The 23098-nt window shown below is 46.1% G+C and overlaps 1 protein-coding gene across 1 annotated transcript in view; it reads right to left on the reverse strand.

The window, feature by feature from the left end:
• Positions 1–23098, reverse strand: part of LOC110504350 (cyclic nucleotide-gated cation channel-like) — a 33275-nt gene that overhangs the window by 8831 nt on the left and 1346 nt on the right. The window contains exons 3-8 of the mRNA XM_036970113.1: positions 20436–20546; positions 19811–19990; positions 19491–19598; positions 7168–7274; positions 6636–6895; positions 3199–3408 (exon numbers count right to left, since the gene is read on the reverse strand). Coding sequence (XP_036826008.1) covers positions 3199–3408; positions 6636–6895; positions 7168–7274; positions 19491–19598; positions 19811–19990; positions 20436–20546 — 976 coding nt within the window. The remainder of the gene's footprint in view (positions 1–3198; positions 3409–6635; positions 6896–7167; positions 7275–19490; positions 19599–19810; positions 19991–20435; positions 20547–23098) is intronic.

Here is a 23098-nt window from a genome sequence, read left to right on the forward strand (position 1 = left end):
GAACCATCCGGGCTGTTTTGAGATGCTTGGGAAACATACCACTAGTAATAGAAAGGTTTACTATATGAGTTATAATTTTAGCAGTGACACCACCATTATCCTTTATGAATCTTGCAGGAAGGTTATCCAGCCCAGTTGCTTTGTTGGTGCTCATTAAGCATAGCAGATTGGACATTTTGTCCTCTGTTACCATGCACATCTCAAACAAATCACTAGTGATCCTTTGCTGTGGTAAAAGTTGATAATAAAGACTGGCCATAGTGTCCAGAGCAGGTGGGTTACTTCTTAACCAGAGATGAGGCTATAGTGGTTAAAAATGGGTTAAAGTAATTAGCAACCTTTGCCTGGTCATAACATGAAACATCATCAATATCCAGGCCAATACTACAGGATTTTACCGTTTGGGGAGCTTTTCAGCCAATGTCTTTGAAAATGTTCCACATTTTACGAGGCTGATGTAAGGTATCATTCACAGTGTCTATGTAATGTTAGGATTTGGCCTTATCCATTTTGTATCTTGCCTGGTTTCTACAGTTACTTTAACCATCATCATCTTGAAGTAGATTTGTCCTTCTGAATCTGGCCAGGTGGCTATTCCCTTTTCCTTATGAGGTCTAAGATCTTCCAAGTGATCCATTTCCCTGACCGCTGTTTGATTCTAATTTGTTTCATTGGAGTCAGAGAGTTGAGTGCAGACAGAAACAGATCTTTAAAAAGATACCAAGCTTGATCAACATCAAACTTTAATTTGTCACATGCGCCGAATACAACAACCGTGAAATACTTACTTCCAAGCCCTTAACAGTGCAGTTCAAGAAGAGTTAAGAAAATATTTACCCAATAGACTAAAGTAAAAAATCATAAAAAGTGACACAGTAACATAACAATAATGAGTCTATATACAGGGGGCACTAGTACCGAGTCAGTGTGTGGGGGTACAGGTTAGTTGAGGTACGTGACATCACAGTACATGAGACCAATCCAAATTTCCAAGTCCTTCTACAAAACGTTCCATTGAGTATTGTGTCATGAACTGTACCTTCATGTAGTTATTACCTGGCTCAAGTAGCATTTTGGATGTCTTACGGGTACAGCAGGATACCATATAATCACTAAAACCAATATTTGAGACTCCTGACTGACAGATGTTCTCTTGGTCTGATACAATAATCAAATCCAAAGTTGATTTACTGTCAATACACATCTGGCTCAACAATCAGTTGTTTTAGTCCAAATAACTGATTAAAGTCATACAGGGCATTTACTAGTGTACGTCTCTGTGGTGGTAACTGCACATTTGTATTAAAACCACCAAGCAGAATACATTCTCTATCAGTCAATACATTGTGATCACAGCAATTCAATCATGGAAATGATTCTGCTTAGGAGGCCGATAGCACAGACCAACAAGTACAGGACAACATTCAGGAAGAAGTGTTTCTACACATACAACCTCAAGACCATCCATTTTCAGATCTGAACGAGGGTTAAAATGCACATTCTTCCTATTAAAAACAAACTGCCACCGTTTCAGTTTCAGATAATTCTATAAATACTAAAACCTGGTGGCTCAACCTCATTGTCCTCAGTTGACCCATCAATTCTCAGTCACAGCAACTACTGAAGCCCGGGTGTTAGAAGCCAGGAGGTTTAATTCCTCTAATTTCGTCAGCAGGCTCCGTGCGTTCACATGGATAAAGTGAAGACCTCTGATTGAAGCAGTCAAACATGTCATCTTCTGTGCCCACTGCTGATACATCGACTATCTCATCTAGATTTCACTCATCATCCCTGCTTGTGTCCAGCATTCCAATGTTTGGAACCACATTTACCCAGCATACATTGCAAACAAGCTAAATGTTACTTTGAGACTGTACAGATTCATCATTTAACAAGTGTTGGATATCTCCACACTTTAAGAGCAAACAAATCACAAATGTCATTAGCCACCGCATTTGAATTCTTCCTTACGGACTCACCACAGTTTGGGCATAGTTTTTTAGCTTGCTTTGTGGTGTTTGGGCCAGAACATCACCACAGAATAGCAGACAAAGTAATAAGCAGCTTGTTAGGGTTAACACAGGTCTTAGCTGCGCTGCAGAGTACACCAAGATAAGAGGATTCCTCTGCACCTAGCACCAAGATAAGTGGTCTCTACCTCTTTGGGACACTGTAAAGTCCATGGAGAATAAGAGCACCTCCTCCCAGCTGCCCACTGCACTGAGGATAGGAAACATTGTCACCACGATATATCTACGACAATCGATCATTTCAATAAGCATTTTTCTACGGCTGGCCATGCTTTCCACCTGGCTACCCCTACCCCGGCCAACATTTCATCACCCCCCACGGCAACTTGCCCAAGTTTCCCCCCACTTCTCTTTCACCCAAATCCAGACAGTTGATGTTCTGTAAGAGCTGCAAAATCTGGAACCCTACAAATCAGCCGGGCTAGACAATCTGGACCATCTCTTTCTAAAATGATCCACCGAAATTGTTCCAATCCCTATTACTAGCCTGTTCAACCTCTCTTTCGTATCGTCTGAGATCCCCAAAGATTGGAAAGCAGCTGCGGTCATCCCCCTCTTCAAAGTGCAAGACACTCTAGACCCAAACTGCTACAGACCTATATCTATCCTACCCTGCCTTTCTAAGGTCTTCGAAAGCCAAGTCAACAAACAGATTACTGACCATTTCAAATCCCACCATACCTTCTCCGCTATGCAATCTGGTTTCAGAGCTGGTCATGGGTGCACCTCAGCCCTGCTCAAGGTCCTAAACAATATCATAACCGCCATCGATAAAAGACAATACTGTGCAACTGTCTTCATCGACCTGACCAAGGCTTTCGACTCTGTCAATCACTGCATTCTTATTGACTCAATAGCCTTGGTACTGCACTATCTATGGAACAGGGTTCCATGTCAGACAAAGTAGTGCACTATCTAGGGGATAGGGTTCAATGTCAGACAAAGTAGTGCACTATCTAGGGAACAGGGTTCCATGTCAGACAAAGTAGTCCGCTATCTAGGGAACAGGGTTCCATGTCAGACAAAGTAGTGCACTATCTAGGGGATAGGGTTCAATGTCAGACATAAAGTAATCCACTATCTAGGTCAATTGGTTCCTTGTCAGAAATAAAATGGTACACTATCTATGGAATAGGGTATATGGTATACGGTTACATTATACACTCACCAGGAAGTCAAAGACCACAAAGAGGAACTCCTCATCTCGTACGGGTGGCGGTGTCTCTCCTATGGTGGTGAGGGTGAGGGTGGACCAGTAGAGGCAGTAGATGTAACCCCGCGACAGAGTTGTCTGGTTGGGATACACCCAGGAGTCAGACCCCAGTCCCAGGGCCTTGGAGAAGGAGTAGTACATACAGGCGTTCCAGTGGATGATCACCTGGAGGAGAGACAGCAGGGTTAAAACAAATCAACATGAATTAGTCAACAGGTGATCAGACTAACAGACTAACAGGAAAAGCTAACTTATGGGTCCTTTTCCGACAACCCACTGGGCAAAAAATGGTTGAATCAAGATTGTTTCCTAGACATTTCAAACCCTCAAATCTATGCGATAACGTTGAATCAGTGGCAGACAGACTCAGGCTATTAGATTACTCATTGGATTTGCAAAAAGTCATCAACATAAGGGCATTTCAGTATTTTTTTCATCCAACTTTTACCCTAAATCCGATGATAGGTAGCCTAGCGGTCAGGAGTGTTGGGCCAGTAACCGAAAGGTTGCTGGTTTGTAAAAAATCTGCCGATGTGCCCATGAGCAAGGCACTTAACCCTAATCGCACTTGTAAGTCACTCTGAATAAGAGGGTCTGCTAAATTACTCAAGTGTGTGTGTGTTGGGGTGTCAGTATATGTATGTGTGTATGTATGTGTGAGTGTATGGGTAGAGTCAGTGTAAAAGAGTTAGCTGGAAAAAGGGTCAATGCAGGTAGTCCGAGGTAGCCATTTGATGAGCTATTTAGCGGTCTATGGCTTGGGGGTAGAAGCTGTTCAGGGTCCTGTTGGGTGGCTGGACTCTCCTCCTGGTATAGAGGTACTGGATGGAAGGGAACTCAGGCCAAGTGATGTACTGGGTCGTTCACACCACTTTCCCAGTGATGTACTGGATCGTTCACACCACCTTCCCAGTGATGTACTGGGCCGTTCACACCACCCTTCCCAGTGATGTACTGGGTCGTTCACATCACCTTCCCAGTGATGTACTGGGCCGTTCACACCACCCTTCCCAGTGATGTACTGGGTCGTTCACACCACCTTCCCAGTGATGTACTGGGTCGTTCACACCACTTTCCCAGTGATGTACTGGATCGTTCACACCACCTTCCCAGTGATGTACTGGGCCGTTCACATCACCTTCCCAGTGATGTACTGGGTCGTTCACATCACCTTCCCAGTAATGTACTGGGCCGTTCACATCACCTTCCCAGTGATGTACTGGGTCGTTCACATCACCTTCCCAGTGATGTACTGGATCGTTCACACCACCTTCCCAGTGATGTCCTGGGCCGTTCACACCACCCTTCCCAGTGATGTACTGGGCCGTTCACACCACCCTTCCCAGTGATGTACTGGGTCGTTCACATCACCTTCCCAGTGATGTACTGGGCCGTTCACACCACCCTTCCCAGTGATGTACTGGGTCGTTCACATCACCTTCCCAGTGATGTACTGGGTCGTTCACATCACCTTCCCAGTGATGTACTGGGCCGTTCACACCACCCTTCCCAGTGATGTACTGGGCCGTTCACATCACCTTCCCAGTGATGTACTGGATCGTTCACACCACCTTCCCAGTAATGTACTAGGCCGTTCACACCACCTTCCCAGTGATGTACTGGGCCGTTCACACCACCTTCCCAGTGATGTACTGGGCCGTTCACACCACCCTTCCCAGTGATGTACTGGGCCGTTCACACCACCCTTCCCAGTGATGTACTGGGCCGTTCACACCACCTTCCCAGTGATGTACTGGGTCGTTCACATCACCTTCCCAGTGATGTACTGGGCCGTTCACACCACCCTTCCCAGTGATGTACTGGGTCGTTCACATCACCTTCCCAGTGATGTACTGGGTCGTTCACATCACCTTCCCAGTGATGTACTGGGCCGTTCACATCACCTTCCCAGTGATGTACTGGGTCGTTCACATCACCTTCCCAGTGATGTACTGGGTCGTTCACACCACCCTTCCCAGTGATGTACTGGGTCGTTCACATCACCTTCCCAGTGATGTACTGGGTCGTTCACATCACCTTCCCAGTGATGTACTGGGTCGTTCACACCACCCTTCCCAGTGATGTACTGGGTCGTTCACATCACCTTCCCAGTGATGTACTGGGTCGTTCACATCACCTTCCCAGTGATGTACTGGGCCGTTCACATCACCTTCCCAGTGATGTACTGGGTCGTTCACATCACCTTCCCAGTGATGTACTGGGTCGTTCACATCACCTTCCCAGTGATGTACTGGGTCGTTCACACCACCCTTCCCAGTGATGTACTGGGTCGTTCACATCACCTTCCCAGTGATGTACTGGGTCGTTCACATCACCTTCCCAGTGATGTACTGGGCCGTTCACATCACCTTCCCAGTGATGTACTGGGTCGTTCACATCACCTTCCCAGTGATGTACTGGGTCGTTCACACCACGTTCCCAGTGATGTACTGGGCCGTTCACACCACCTTCCCAGTGATGTACTGGGTCGTTCACATCACCTTCCCAGTGATGTACTGGGCCGTTCACACCACCCTTCCCAGTGATGTACTGGGTCGTTCACATCACCTTCCCAGTGATGTACTGGGTCGTTCACATCACCTTCCCAGTGATGTACTGGGCCGTTCACATCACCTTCCCAGTGATGTACTGGGTCGTTCACATCACCTTCCCAGTGATGTACTGGGTCGTTCACACCACCTTCCCAGTGATGTACTGGGTCGTTCACACCACCTTCCCAGTGATGTACTGGGCCGTTCACACCACCCTTTGAAGTCACATCATTACTGTCACAACAGCGCCTTACGGTTGGGTGCATTGCAGTTGCCATACCAAGCGGTGGCGCAGCTAGTCAAGATGCAGCTGTAGAATCTTGTGAAGATCCGAGGGCCCATGCCAATATTTTCAGCCTCGTGAGAGGGACGAGGTGCTGTTGTGCCCTCTTCACAACTGTGTGGGTGTGTGTGGACCATGATAATTCCTTAATAATGTGGACACTGAGAAACTAATACAACCCCATTGATGTGGATATGGGTGTGCTCGCTCCCCCGTTTCCTGTGGTCCACGATCAGCTCCTTTTTGATGTTAGAGTCTGTGTGTGTTTATATACTGGTTTAATGCTGTTTGCTTATCAGTATAGCTTCCTTCTTGATGAGCCCAAACTGGTATGCCATGTTGAATCCTCAGCCTCGCAAACCCATGTGACCACCCTGTTTGAAACACTTTAGACAGCTGTGCAAAAAATGGCGCAGGTGGTGGTATTTTTAGCTGTGCTGTTAGTTTAACTAATTCAACTTGGTTACACATGCATGCTTGTGTGTGTAAATGTGTTAGTTTGTGTGTGTACCACATATCTCTCACCAGTGTGTGTGTGTGCGTGTGTGTGCACGTACCAGTATGTAAAGGACCAGGTTAGTGATGCGGAAGGCGTTGGGGTAACTGGTCCTGGTCTCTGTACGGTCGAAGAACTCGAACATGCGGTTGAACCGCAGCAGTCTGTTGAAGCGGAGGAGAGGAGTGTGTATTCCCAGAGATAGGTAGAACAGGTCAGTAGGCAGGATAGACAACAGGTCTAGTTTAAACTGAACCGTCTTCAGATAACTGTCTCTCAGCTTAGAGAGGTCCTTCACCAACAGACCCTGCTCCAGGAAACCTGATAAACAAACAGGTAGAGTTACACAGTCAGTGTTAGGGCACAGGCTCAGGGTAGGCAGACAGATTCAGGGTAGGCAGACAGATTCAGGGTAGGCAGACAGACTCAGGGTAGGCAGACAGACTCAGGGTAGGCAGACAGACTCAGGGTAGGCAGACAGACTCAGGGTAGGCAGACAGACTCTTTCAGGAGGTGACAACAGGGGACGTGAGGAATCAAGGAAAGAGAACAGAAACACGACAGAAACAAATTGTGGAGAATTGACCTCTGACCTGTGCGTAGCCTGACGGCTGTGTCCAAGATGTAGAGACCGTCACACAGGTAGTCCAACACCAGCCACACGATGGCACCACTCGTCTGAAGCTCATCAAAGCATGCCCTGCACAGAACACACAACAATTCTGTCAATACATTACTGTCACTACATTACTGTCACAACATTACTGTCACTACAATACTGTCACAACAACACTGTCACAACATTACTGTCACTACATTACTGTCACTACATTACTGTCACTACAATACTGTCACAACAATACTGTCACTACATTACTGTCACTACATTACTGTCACTACATTACTGTCACTACATTACTGTCGCTACATATCTTTAAGGTGAGTAAAGAATGAACCAGTCAGTCTGATGCTAGGTGGGGTAGCTTCAAATCCATATACATTGTTGACAAAAAGGGAGTGGTCGAAATGTACACAATTACCCAGAGGAAAATGGGGGAGGGTCATCCATTTTAAATTTGAATTTAGATTAAATGTCATATCGCTAAGGGGTTGATAATGAGTTGCTTGTTATAGTATCTCATGTGTGCTCGATGATGCCCCCAATCCCTGATTCTCTGCTGGACGCTCAGTATCAAGTTCTGTTAGTGTGGTGTTGATTACTATAGGCCATAGGCCTAATGCCAAAGTATTCACCCCCCCCCCCCCCCCCCCCCCCCTTGGCATTTTTCCTATTTTGTTGCCTTTGGCTGTTAATATCATTTGATGTACACAACATGCCTACCACTTTGAAGATGCAAAATATTTTTATTATGAAACAAACAAGAAATAAGACTTGAGCGTGCACAACTGTTCATCCCCCCCAAAGTCAATACTTCATAGAGCCACCTTTTGCAAGTCTCTTGGGGTATGTCTCTATAAGCTTGGCACATCCAGCCACTGGGAATTATTCCCATTCTTCAAGGCAAAACTGCTCCAGCTCCTTCAAGTTGGATGGGTTCCGCTGGTATACAGCAATCTTTAAGTCATACCACAGATTCTCAATTGGATTGTTAAACCATTCAAGTTTTGCTTTAGCAGTATGCTCAGGGTCATTGTCCTGCTGGAAGGTGAACCTACGTCCCAGTCACAAATCTCTGGAAGACTGAAACACGTTTCCCTCAAGAAATTCCCTGTATTTAGTGCCATCCATCATTCCTTCAATTCTGACCAGTTTCCTAGTCCATGCTGATGAAAAACATGTCCCCGGCATGATGCTACCACCATCATGCTTCACTGTGGAGATGGTGTTCTCGGGGTGATGAGAGGTGTTGGGGTTGCGCCAGAGTAGAGTACCAGAGTACCTTCTTCCATATGTTTGGGGTGTCTCCCACATGCCTTTTGGCAAACACCAAATGTGTTTGCTTATATTTTTCTTTAAGCAATTACGTTTTTCTGGCCACTCTTCCGTAAAGCCCAGCTCTGTGGAGTGTACGGCTGAAAGTGGTCCTATGGACAAATACTCCAATCTCCGCGGTAGAGCTTTGCAGCTCCTTCAGGGTTATCTTTGGTCTCTTTGTTGCCTCTCTGATTAATGCCTTCCTTGACTGGTCTGTGAGTTTTGGTGGGCAGCACTCTCTTGGCAGGTATCACGACTTCCGCCGAAGTCGGCTCCTCTCCTTGTTCAGGCAGTGTTCAGCGGTCGACGTCACCGGCTTTCTAGCCATCGCCGCTCCGTTTTTCATTTATCCATTTGTTTTGTCTTGTTCTCTGCACACCTGGTTTTCATTCCCCAATCAATCTACATGTATTTATTCCTCATGTCTTTGTGTGGAATTGTTTGTGTTACGTGTTTATTGTTGACTGGTTTGCTTTTACCGTGTTTGTTCACATGTTTATTGTTAAACATAAATAATTGTGACTGTTTTTGCGCGTTTTTCACTTTTGTCTATGGGCTGGAGGTTTAGACGCAGTTGCGTCCATCTGTTGGTTTCTCCTGCCTCATTAAAGTGTGTGCCTATTCACAACTCTCTGCTCTCCTGCACCTGACTTCGCTACCAGTAGCGCACACCTGATAGCAGGTTTGTTGTGATGCCATATTCTTTCAATATTTTAATAATGGATTTAATGGTACTCCTTGGGATGTTCAAAGTGTTTTTATAACCCAGCCCACAACTTTGTCCCTGACCTTTTTGGAAAGCTCCTTGGTCTTCATGGTGCCGCTTGCTTGGTGGTGCCGATGCTCAGTGGTGTTGCAGACTCTGAGGCCTTTCAGAAAAGGTGTATATACACAGTTGAAGTCTGTGGTTAAATATACCTCAGCCAAATACATTTAAACTCAGTTTTTCACAAATCCTGATATTTAATCATAGTACAATTACCTGAATTAGGTCAGTTAGGATCACCACTTTATTTTAAGAACGTGAAATGTCAGAAAAAATAGTAGATATGACTTATTCTAGCCTTTGTTTCTTTCATCGCATTCCCAGTGGGTCAGAAGTTTACATACACTCAATTAGTATTTGGTAGCATTGCCTTTAAATTCTTTAACTTGGGTCAAACATTTCAGGTAGCCTTCCACAAGCTTCCCACAATAAGTTGGGTGAATGTTGGCCCATTCCTCCTGACAGAGCTGGTGTAAGGCCTCCTGACAGAGCTGGTGTAAGGTCTCCTGACAGAGCTGGTGTAACTGAGTCAGGTTACCTCTTTGCTCACGCACACTTTTTCAGTTCTGCCCATGCATTTTCTATAGGATTGAGGTCAGGGCTTTGTGATGGTCAATCCAATACCTTGACTTTGTTCTCCTTTAGCCATTTTGCCACAACTTTGAAAGTATGCTTGGGGTCATTGTCCATTTGGAAGACCCATTTGCGACCAAGCTTTAACTTGAGATGTTGCTTTGATAAATCCACGTAATTTCCTACCTCATGAAGCCATCTATTTTGTGAAGTGCACCAGACCCTCCTGCAGAAAAGCACCGCCACAACATGATGCTGCCACCCCTGTGATTCACGGTTGGGATGGTGTTCTTCGGCTTGCAAGCCTCCCCCTTTTTCCTCCAAACATAATGATGGTCATTATGGACAAACAGTTCTATTTTTGTTCATCAAACCAGAGGACATTTCTCCAAAAAGTAATATATTTTTCCCCATATGCAGTTGCAAACCATAGTCTGGCTTTTTTTACAGCGGTATTGGAGCAGTGGCTTCTTCCTTGCAGAGCGGCCTTTCAGGTTATGTCGATATAGGACTCTTTTTACTGTGGATTGCGTACTATTGCCTACCTTTTTGACATATTATAATAATATTAATAATAATATTTATATATGCATTGTGTCCGCTGTCTGTATATAGCCTTGCAACTGTTATTTTCAAATGTCTTTTTACTGTTGTTTTATTTCTTTAGTTACCTACACACACACACACCTTTTTTTCGCACTATTGGTTAGAGCCTGTAAGTAAGCATTTCACTGTAAGGTCTACTACACCTGTTGTATTCAGCATTTCACTGTGAGGTCTACTACACCTGTTGTATTCAGCATTTCACTGTGAGGTCTACTACACCTGTTGTATTCAGCATTTCACTGTGAGGTCTACTACTGTTGTATTCAGCATTTCACTGTAAGGTCTACAACTGTTGTATTCAGCATTTCACTGTAAGGTCTACTACACCTGTTGTATTCAACATTTCACTGTAAGGTCTACTACACCTGTTGTATTCAGCATTTCACTGTGAGGTTTACTACACATGTTGTATTCAGCATTTCACTAAGGTTTACAACTGTTGTATTCAGCATTTCACTGTAAGGTCTACTACACCTGTTGTATTCAGCATTTCACTGTAAGGCCTACAACTGTTGTATTCAGCATTTCACTGTAAGGTCTACAACTGTTGTATTCAGCATTTCACTGTAAGGTCTACTACACCTGTTGTATTCAGCATTTCACTGTAAGGTCTACTACACCTGTTGTATTCAGCATTTCACTGTAAGGTATATTACACCTGTTGTATTCAGCATTTCACTGTAAGGTCTACTACACCTGTTGTATTCAGCATTTCACTGTAAGGTCTACTACACCTGTTGTATTCAGCATTTCACTGTAAGGCCTACAACTGTTGTATTCAGCATTTCACTGTAAGGTCTACAACTGTTGTATTCAGCATTTCACTGTAAGGTCTACTACACCTGTTGTATTCAGCATTTCACTGTAAGGTCTACTACACCTGTTGTATTCAGCATTTCACTGTAAGGTATACTACACCTGTTGTATTCAGCATTTCACTGTAAGGTCTACTACACCTGTTGTATTCAGCATTTCACTGTAAGGTCTACTACACCTGTTGTATTCAGCATTTCACTGTAAGGTCTACTACACCTGTTGTATTCAGCATTTCACTGTAAGGTCTACTACACCTGTTGTATTCAGCATTTCACTGTAAGGTCTACTACTGTTGTATTCGACACACGTGACAAATACACTTTGATTTGATTCTATAGTGCTTTTCATAACAATCTGACACTAGCACAGCCAGCTTAGCTATCCCCATTGAGACCATGTCTGTGCCTCGACCTAGGTTGGGCAAAACTAAACATGGCGGTGTTCGCCTTAGCAATCTCACTAGAATAAAGACCTCCTCCATTCCTGCCATTATTGAAAGAGATTGTGATACCTCACATTTCAAAAAAGGGCTACTTAATGTTGGATCCCTCGCTTCAAAGGCAGTTATAGTCAATGAACTAATCACTAATCATAATCTTGATGTGATTGGCCTGACTGAATCATGGCTTAAGCCTGATTTAAATGAGGCCTCACCTCCTGGTTATATTAGTGACCATATCCCCCTTGCATCCCGCAAAGGCGGAGGTGTTGCTATAATTTACGATAGCAGATTTCAATATACAGTGCCTTGCGAAAGTATTCGGCCCCCTTGAACTTTGCGACCTTTTGCCACATTTCAGGCTTCAAACATAAAGATATAAAACTGTATTTTTTTGTGAAGAATCAACAACAAGTGGGACACAATCATGAAGTGGAACGACATTTATTGGATATTTCAAACTTTTTTAACAAATCAAAAACTGAAAAATTGGCCGTGCAAAATTATTCAGCCCCCTTAAGTTAATACTTTGTAGCGCCACCTTTTACTGCGATTACAGCTGTAAGTCGCTTGGGGTATGTCTCTATCAGTTTTGCACATCGAGAGACTGACATTTTTTCCCATTCCTCCTTGCAAAACAGCTCGAGCTCAGTGAGGTTGGATGGAGAGCATTTGTGAACAGCAGTTTTCAGTTCTTTCCACAGATTCTCGATTGGATTCAGGTCTGGACTTTGACTTGGCCATTCTAACACCTGGATATGTTTATTTTTGAACCATTCCATTGTAGATTTTGCTTTATGTTTTGGATCATTGTCTTGTTGGAAGACAAATCTCCGTCCCAGTCTCAGGTCTTTTGCAGACTCCATCAGGTTTTCTTCCAGAATGGTCCTGTATTTGGCTCCATCCATCTTCCCATCAATTTTAACCATCTTCCCTGTCCATGCTGAAGAAAAGCAGGCCCAAACCATGATGCTGCCACCACCATGTTTGACAGTGGGGATGGTGTGTTCAGCTGTGTTGCTTTTACGCCAAACATAACGTTTTGCATTGTTGCCAAAAGTTCAATTTTGGTTTCATCTGACCAGAGCATCTTCTTCCACATGTTTGGTGTGTCTCCCAGGTGGCTTGTGGCAAACTTTAAACAACACTTTTTATGGATATCTTTAAGAAATGGCTTTCTTCTTGCCACTCTTCCATAAAGGCCAGATTTGTACAATATACGACTGATTGTTGTCCTATGGACAGAGTCTCCCACCTCAGCTGTAGATCTCTGCAGTTCATCCAGAGTGATCATGGGCCTCTTGGCTGCATCTCTGATCAGTCTTCTCCTTGTATGAGCTGAAAGTTTAGAGGGACGGCCAGGTCTTGGTAGATTTGCAGTGGTCTGATACTCCTTCCATTTCAATATTATCGCTTGCACTGTGCTCCTTGGGATGTTTAAAGCTTAGGAAACCTTTTTGTATCCAAATCCGGCTTTAAACTTCTTCACAACAGTATCTCGGACCTGCCTGGTGTGTTCCTTGTTCTTCATGATGCTCTCTGCGCTTTTAACGGACCTCTGAGACTATCACAGTGCAGGTGCATTTATACAGAGACTTGATTACACACAGGTGGATTGTATTTATCATCATTAGTCATTTAGGTCAACATTGGATCATTCAGAGATCCTCACTGAACTTCTGGAGAGAGTTTGCTGCACTGAAAGTAAAGGGGCTGAATAATTTTGCACGCTCAATTTTTCAGTTTTTGATTTGTTAAAAAAGTTTGAAATATCCAATAAATGTCGTTCCACTTCATGATTGTGTCCCACTTGTTGTTGATTCTTCACAAAAAAATAAAGTTTTATATCTTTATGTTTGAAGCCTGAAATGTGGCAAAAGGTCGCAAAGTTCAAGGGGGCTGAATACTTTCGCAAGGCACTGTACAACCCCCCCCCCCCCCCTGATGTTTTCGTATTTTGAGCTTCTAGTCATGAAATCTATGCAGCCTACTCAAATACTTTTTTTAGCTACTGTTTACAGGCCTCCTGGGCCATATACAGCATTCCTCACTGAGTTCCCTGAATTCCTATCGGACCTTGTAGTCATAGCAGATAATATTCAAATTTTTGGTGATTTTAATATTCACATGGATAAGTCCACAGACCCACTCCAAAAGGCTTTCGGAGGCATCATCGACTCAATGGGTTCTGTCCAACATGTCTCTGGACCTACTCACCCTCACAGTCATAATCTGGACCTAGTTTTGTCCCATGGAATAAATGTTGTGGATCTTAATGTTTTTCCTCATAATCCTGGACTATCGGACCACCATTTTATTACGTTTGCAATCGCAACAAATAATATGCTCAGACCCCAACCAAGGAGCATCAAAAGTCGTGCTATAAATTCTCAGACAACCCATAGATTCCTTGATGCCCTTCCAGACTCCCTCTGCCTACCCAATGATGTCAGAGGACAAAAATCAGTTAACCACCTAACTGAGGAACTCAATTTAACCTTGTGCAATACCCTAGATGCAGTTGCACCCCTAAAAACTAAAAACATTTGTCATAAGAAACTAGCTCCCTGGTATACAGAAAATACCCGAGCTCTGAAGCAAGCTTCCAGAACATTGGAACGGAAATGGCGCCACACCAAACTGGAAGTCTTCTGACAGTACCGTGCAGTATCGAAGAGCCCTCACTGCTGCTCGATCATCCTATTTTTCCAACGTAATTGAGGAAAATAAGAACAATCCTACATTTATTTTTGACACCGTCACAAAGCTAACTAAAAAGCACCTGTCACACCCTGACCATAGTTTGCTTTGTATGTTGTTATGTTTTGTTTGGTCAGGGTGTGATCTGAGTGGGCATTCTGTGTTGTGTGTCTAGTTTTGCTGTTTCTGTGTTTGGCCTGATATGGTTCTCAATCAGAGGCAGGTGTTAGTCATTGTCTCTGATTGGGAACCATATTTAGGTAGCCTGTTTGGTGTTGGGGTTTGTGGGTGATTGTCCCTGTCTCTGTGTTTGTTGCACCAGATAGGGCTGTTTCGGTTTCTTCACGTTTATTGTTTTTGTATATTGTTCTATTGTCATCTTTATTAAAGATGTATCCAAATAACCACGTTGCGTTTTGGTCCGCCTCTCCTTCAACAGAAGAATCCCGTTACAGAATCACCCACCACAACAGGACCAAGCGGCGTGGTGATAAACAGCAACAGCAGGAGAGGCAGCGATGTCTGGACTATACGACTTGGGAAGAGATAGACAGGTGGGCGGTCGACCCAGGGAGAGTGCCGGAGCCCGCCTGGGATTCGCTGGAGCAGTGCTGGAGCAGTGCGAGGAGGGGTATAGGAGAATGGAGTTGGAGAGACAATCAAGGCGGCGCGGTAGGAAGCCCGAGAGTCAGCCCCAAAAATGTATTGGGGGTGGGCACACAGGAAGTGTGGCGAAGCCAGGTAGGAGACCTGCGCCAACTTCCTGTGCTTACCGGGGGGCTAGAGAGACCGGGCAGGCACCGTGTTATGCTGTGGAGCGCACGCTGTCCCCAGTGCGGGTGCATAGCCCGGTGCGGTACATACCAGCTCCGCGTATCGGCCGGGCTAGAGTGGGCATCGAGCCAAGTGCCATGAAGCCGGCTCTACGCATCTGGTCTCCAGTGCGTCTCCTTGGGCCGGCTTGCATGGCACCAGCCTTGCGCATGGTGTCCCCGGTTCGCCTGCATAGCCCAGTGCGGGCTATTCCACATCGCACTGGCAGGGCGACCGGGAGCATTCAACCAGGTAAGGTTGGGCAGGCTCGGTGCTCAAGAGCTCCAGTGCGCCTGCACGGTCCGGTCTATCCAGTACCAACTCCACGCACCAGCCCTCCGGTGGCAGCTCCCCGCACCAGGCTTCCTGTTTATGTCCTCGGCCCAGTACCACCAGTGCCAGCACCACACATCAGGCCTACAGTGCGCTTCGCCTCTCCAGCGTTGCCGGAGTCTCCCGCCTGTCCAGCGCTGCCGGAGCCTTCCTCCTCTACAGCGCTGCCGGAGTCTCCCGCCTGTTCAGCGCTGCCGGAGTCTCCCGCCTGTCCAGCGCAGCTAGAGCTGCCAGTCTGCATGGAGCAGCCAGAGATGCCAGTCTGCATGGAGCAGCCAGAGCTGCCAGTCTGCATGGAGCAGCCAGAGCCGCCAGTCTGCATGGAGCAGCCAGAGCCGCCAGTCTGCATGGAGCAGCCAGAGCCGCCAGTCTGCATGGAGCAGCCAGAGTCGCCAGTCTGCATGGAGCAGCCAGAGCCGCCAGTCTGCATGGAGCAGCCAGAGCCGCCAGTCTTCGTTTTGTTGACGTTGAGTATGAGGTTATTTTCCTGACACCACACTCCGAGGGCCCTCACCTCCTCCCTGTAGGCCGTCTCGTCATTGTTGGTAATCAAGCCTACCACTGTTGTGTCGTCCGCAAACTTGATGATTGAGTTGGAGGCGTGCGTGGCCACGCAGTCGTGGGTGAACAGGGAGTACAGGAGAGGGCTCAGAACGCACCCTTGTGGGGCCCCAGTGTTGAGGATCAGCGGGGTGGAGATGTTGTTGCCTACCCTCACCACCTGGGGGCGGCCCGTCAGGAAGTCCAGTACCCAGTTGCACAGGGCGGGGTCGAGACCCAGGGTCTCGAGCTTGATGACGAGCTTCGAGGGTACTATGGTGTTGAATGCCGAGCTGTAGTCGATGAACAGCATTCTCACATAGGTATTCCTCTTGTCCAGATGGGTTAGGGCAGTGTGCAGTGTGGTTGAGATTGCATCGTCTGTGGACCTATTTGGGCGGTAAGCAAATTGGAGTGGGTCTAGGGTGTCGGGTAGGGTGGAGGTGATATGGTCCTTGACTAGTCTCTCAAAGCACTTCATGATGACGGAAGTGAGTGCTACGGGGCGGTAGTCATTTAGCTCAGTTACCTTAGATTTCTTGGGAACAGGAACAATGGTGGCCCTCTTGAAGCATGTGGGAACAGCAGACTGGTATAGGGATTGATTGAATATGTCCGTAAACACACCGGCCAGCTGGTCTGCGCATGCTCTGAGGGCGCGGCTGGGGATGCCCTCTGGGCCTGCAACCTTGCGAGGGTAAACACGTTTAAATGTCTTACTCACCTCGGCTGCAGTGAAGGAGAGTCCGCATGTTTTCGTTGCAGGCCGTGTCAGTGGCACTGTATTGTCCTCAAAGCGGGCAAAAAAGTTATTTAGTCTGCATGGGAGCAGGACATCCTGGTCCGTGACTGGGCTGGATTTCTTCTTGTAGTCCGTGATTGACTGTAGACCCTGCCACATGCCTCTTGTGTCTGAGCCGTTGAATTGAGATTCTACTTTGTCTCTGTACTGACGCTTAGCTTGTTTGATAGCCTTGCGGAGAGAATAGCTGCACTGTTTGTATTCGGTCATGTTACCAGTCACCTTGCCCTGATTTAAAAGCAGTGGTTCGCGCTTTCAGTTTCACGCGAATGCTGCCATCAATCCACGGTTTCTGGTTAGGGAATGTTTTAATCGTTGCTATGGGAACGACATCTTCAACGCACGTTCTAATGAACTCGCACACCGAATCAGCGTATTCGTCAATATTGTTATCTGACGCAATACGAAACATGTCCCAGTCCACGTGATGGAAGCAGTCTTGGAGTGTGGAGTCAGCTTGGTCGGACCAGCGTTGGACAGACCTCAGCGCGGGAGCCTCTTGTTTTAGTTTCTGTCTGTAGGCAGGAAGCAACAAAATGGAGTCGTGGTCAGCTTTTCCAAAAGGAGGGTGGGGGAGGGCCTTATATGTGTCGCGGAAGTTTTACCAGCCCTGGTTGCGCAATCGATATGCTGATACAATTTAGGGAGTCTTGTTTTCAGATTAGCCTTGTTAAAATCCCCAGCTACAATGAATGCAGCCTCAGGATATGTGGTTTCCAGTTTGCAAAGAGTCAAATAAGGTCCGTTCAGAGCCATCGATGTGTCTGCTTGGGAGGGAATATATACGGCTGTGATTATAATCGAAGAGAATTCCCTTGGTAGATAATGCGGACGACATTTGATATTGAGGAATTCTAAGTCAGGTGAACAGAAGGACTTGAGTTCCTGTATGTTGTTGTGACCGCACAATGTCTCGTTAACCATAAAGCATACGCCCCCGCCCCTCTTCTTACCAGAAATATGTTTGTTTCTGAAGGCGCGATGCGTGAAGAAACCAGCTGGCTGCACCGATTCCGGTAGCGTCTCTTGAGTGAGCCATGTTTTCGTGAAGCAAAGAACGTTACAGTCTCTGATGTCTCTCTGGAATGCTACCCTTGCTCGGATTTCATCAACCTTGTTGTCAAGAGACTGGACATTGGCGAGTAGTATGCTAGGGACTGGTGCGCGATGTGCACGTCTCCGGAGCCTGACCAGAAGACCGCTACGATTCCCTCTTTTACGACGTCTTTGTTTTGGGTCGCAGGCTGGGATCATTCCGTTGTCCTGGGTGGAAGGCAGAACACAGGATCCGCTTCGGGAAAGTCATATTCCTGGTCGTACTGATGGTGAGTTGACGTTGCTCTTATATTCAGTAGTTCTTCCCGACTGTATGTAATGAAACCTAAGTTGACCTGGGGTACCAATGTAAGAAATAACACGTAAAAAAACCAAAAAACTGCATAGTTTCCTAGAAACGCGAAGCGAGGCGGCCATCTCTGTCGGTGCCGGAAATGATCGATTCTGTAATGATTTAGGAAGGTAAATTAAATCTCAAAGGTCGACGCCTACCCCATGCCCCGACTTGATGAACTAATAGAATGGCTAGGGACCGCCCGATTGATCAGCACGCTCGACCTGACAAAGGATTATTGACAGGTGCCCTTAGCTCTCAAGGCATGGTAGAAAACTGCTTTAGCCACCCCGGATGGTCTGTTCCATTATAAGAAGCTGCCCTTTGAACTGCAAAGGGCCCCGGAGGTTGATGGACATGGTTCTCTGACCCTATCGGAAGTACGCGGTGGCGTACATTGATGATTTTGTGATCCATGAGAGTGAGTGGGAGGCACATCTAAACCAGGTGATCACAGTACCAAAATCCCTAATAAACTTCCCCTTTGCATTCTATTTGTGCGACTGGTGCCTGTTTTGTTATTGAACTTGGTGACGTGGAAACCCCACACCCTTGATCTTGCTACAATGTAAAGTGCTGGTCCCATGTTAAATGAGCTGAAATTTAAAAAATCCCCGAAATCTTCCATATGCACAAAGCTTATTTGTCTAAAATGTTGTACACAAATGTGATTACATTCCTGTTAGTGAACATTTTATCCTTTGTCAAGATAATCCAGCCACTTGGCATATCAAGATGATTAAACAGCATGATAATTACACACAGCTGCGTGATCATCAAGGAGGGGGGTGTGAATGCTGAAATATAGCCCTTTTGTGGGGAAAAACAAATTCTGATTGGCTGGGGCTGGCTCCCCAGTGGGTGGGTCTGGCTACCTCCCAGGCCCACCCATGGCTACACCACTGCCTAATCATGTGAAATCCATAGATTAGGGCCTAATGAATTTATATAAATTGACTTTCCTCATATAAACTGTAACTGTGAAAAATATTTGAAATTGTTGAATGTTGCTTTTATATTTTTTTTCAGTATAAATAACGTCCCTAACAGACTTTTAAAGGTGGAGCAAAATGCCTTGATTGTCAGCTGTCTAGCGCGCTGCTCTGAAAAATTGCCTTGGATTAATTCCTGACCTAAGTAAAACGACTCAGAAGTCTCACAGCAATGATGTTGTATAAAAGAAAAGAAGTGTGCTGCCATACCTGGCCACCAGGAGGCACCAGTTGTAGAGCACAGCAGTCGAGATGATCAGGAGCCAGTGGTAATAGATATTATCAGCTGGAGATAATATCAACATACCTGGACTCTTACTGCAGGAAGGGGGGAGAGAGGGGTGAGAGGAAGTGAGTGACAGAGAGGGAGTGAGTGACAGAGAGGGGTAGGGAGAGAGAGAGAGAAAGAAAGAGTGGGAGAGAGAGGGGAAGAGTGGAATTGCTTTGCTGTGTTTGTCAGCTGACTGGTGGTATGAATTGTCACTATTTGTAGTAAATCAGAAATTAGGAAATCATACGGAGTATCATACGTGTGTATGTGGTCGTTGTGGTCAGTGGGCTCAGCATCCGGTCGTGATTGGCTGATCCTGCTGGGCGGAGCCTGCAGATCAGGGCCTCGGAACCTTTCCAGGAACGAATCAGGTCTCTCTTGCTCCTCAACCAAACTCTTATGAGCCCACTCTCTCAAAGTCACCACCATGCTGACCAACCTGGAAACACACACAGAAACACACACACAAACACACATGTATATTAGGATATTGTGACATAACATTGTATTGTACTATGTTAGAAAATATTGGCATATTATTTATACCGAAGCAAAAATTATAAAACACAGTTCATATCAGGAAATCAGTCAAATGAAATAATTTTATTAGGCCCGATTCTATGGATTTCATGACTGGGCAGGGGCGCAGCCATTGGTAGGCCTTGGAGAGCATAGGCCCACCCACTGGGGAGCCAGGCTCAGCCAATCAGAATGAGTTTTTCCCCCAAAAAGGGCTTTACTACAGACAGAAATACTCCTCAGGATTTTAAAATTCAGTTCATGAAACATTGGACTAAAACTTTACATGTTGCGTCTGTAATTTTGTTCCTTGCATAAACGTTATATGTGAATATAACAGACAACATGGCAGTGTTTTGTGTCACCTTGACATGGCTCCTCTCCCTCTGAAGGAGTTCTGGGAGGTGAGTCCTCTCCGGTCAATGACAGCCATCCGTTGTAGTTCTGACGACGTGTCATCACAAATAGACTGGCCTCTACACGCACACATGAAGGATTAAGAAATGTGTGTGTGTGCGTGCGTGCGTGTGTGTACACCTGAGAGACATCCTATTAAACATCCTGTGTACCAGTCAAAAGTTTGGACACACCTACTCTTTCAAGGGTTTTTCTTTATTTTTACAATTTTCTACATTGTAGAATAATAGTGAAGACATAACAACTAAGAAAAAACACATATGGAATCATGTAGTAACCAAAAGAAGTGTTAAACAAATCAAATATATTTCAGATTTTAGGTTCTTCAAAGTAGCCACCTTTTGCCTTGATGACAGCTTGCACACTCATAGGAAGGCCACCAAAATGTTCAAAGACTCCAGTCACCCGTCATAATTCTCTGTGCTACGACACGGCAAGCCATATCAGAGCACAGGTCCACGTCTAAAAGGCTCCTCCACCCCCAAGCCATCAGACTGCCAAACAGCTTCTACCCCCAAGCCATCAGACTGCCAAACAGCTTCCACACCCAAGCCATCAGACTGCCAAACAGCTTCCACACCCAAGCCATCAGACTGCCAAACAGCTTCCACACCCAAGCCATCAGACTGCCAAACAGCTTCCACACCCAAGCCATCAGACTGCCAAACAGCTTCCACACCCAAGCCATCAGACTGCCAAACAGCTTCTACCCCCAAGCCATCAGACTGCCAAACAGCTTCTATCGCCAAGCCACCAGACTGCCAAACAGCTTCTACCCCCAAGCCATCAGACTGCCAAACAGCTTCCACACCCAAGCCATCAGACTGCCAAACAGCTTCTGCCCCCAAGCCATCAGACTGCCAAACAGCTTCTACCGCCAAGCCATCAAACTGCCAAACAGCTTCCACCCCCAAGCCATTAGACTGCAGAACAGCTTCCACTCCCAAGCCATGAGACTGCTGAACAGCTTCTACCCCCAAGCCATTATACTGCTAAACAGCTTCTAACCCCCAAGCCATCAGACTGCCGAACAGCTTCCACCCCCAAGCCATAAGACTTCTGAACAGCTTCTAACACCAGCCATTAGAATGCAGAACAGCTTCCACCCCCAAGCCATCAGACTGTCGAACAGCTTCCACCCTCAAGCTATCAGACTGCCAAACAGCTTCTACCCCCAAGCCATCAGACTGCCAAACAGCTTCCACACCCAATCCATCAGACTGCCAAACAGGTTCTACCCTCAAGCCATCAGACTGCTGAACAGCTTCCACCCTCAAGCCATCAGACTGCTGAACAGCTTCCACCCTCAAGCCATCAGACTGCTGAACAGCTTCCACCCCCAAGCCATCAGACTGCTGAACAGCTTCCACCCCCAAGCCAGCAGACTCCTGAACAACTTCCACCCCCAAGCCATCAGACTGCTGAACAGCTTCTAGCCCCAAGCCATTAGACTGCTGAACAGCTTCTACCCCCAAGCCATCAGACTGCTGAACAGCTTCCACCCCCAAGCCATCAGACTGCCGAACAGCTTCCACCCCCAAGCCATTAGACTGCCGAACAGCTTCTACCCCCAAGCCATCAGACTGCTGAACAGCTTCCACCCCCAAGCCATTAGACTGCCGAACAGCTTCCACCCCCAAGCCATCAGACTGCCGAACAGCTTCCACCCTCAAGCCATCAGACTGCCGAACAGCTTCCACCCCCAAGCCATCCGATTGCTGAACAATTAATCAAATGTTCACTGGGAATATGTACATTGAACCTGACAGACATTAAACACCTGACAGACATCCTGCTAGTAGCTATGTTAAACACCTGACAGACATCCTGTTAGTAGCTATGTTAAACACCTGACAGACATCCTGCTAGTAGCTATGTTAAACACCTGACCTGACAGACATCCTGCTAGTAGCTATGTTAAACACCTGACAGACATCCTGTTAGTAGCTATGTTAAACCCCTGACAGACATCCTGCTAGTAGCTATGTTAAACACCTGACCTGACAGACATCCTGCTAGTAGCTATGTTAAATTCCTGACCTGACAGATATCCTGCTAGTAGCTATGTTAAACACCTGACAGACATCCTGCTAGTAGCTATGTTAAACACCTGACCTGACAGACATCCTGCTAGTAGCTATGTTAAATTCCTTACCTGACAGATATCCTGCTAGTAGCTATGTTAAACACCTGACAGATATCCTGTTAGTAGCTATGTTAAACACCTGACCTGACAGATATCCTGCTAGTAGCTATGTTAAACACCTGACAGACATCCTGCTAGTAGCTATGTTAAACACCTGACCTGACAGATATCCTGCTAGTAGCTATGTTAAATTCCTTACCTGACAGATATCCTGCTAGTAGCTATGTTAAACACCTGACAGATATCCTGTTAGTAGCTATGTTAAACACCTGACCTGACAGATATCCTGCTAGTAGCTATGTTAAACACCTGACAGACATCCTGCTAGTAGCTATGTTAAACACCTGACCTGACAGATATCCTGCTAGTAGCTATGTTAAACACCTGACTTGACAGACATCCTGCTAGTAGCTATGTTAAACACCTGACCTGACAGACATCCTGCTAGTAGCTATGCTAAACACC

This window comes from Oncorhynchus mykiss, chromosome 31, assembly GCF_013265735.2.
Source record: "Oncorhynchus mykiss isolate Arlee chromosome 31, USDA_OmykA_1.1, whole genome shotgun sequence".
NCBI lineage: Eukaryota > Metazoa > Chordata > Actinopteri > Salmoniformes > Salmonidae > Oncorhynchus > Oncorhynchus mykiss.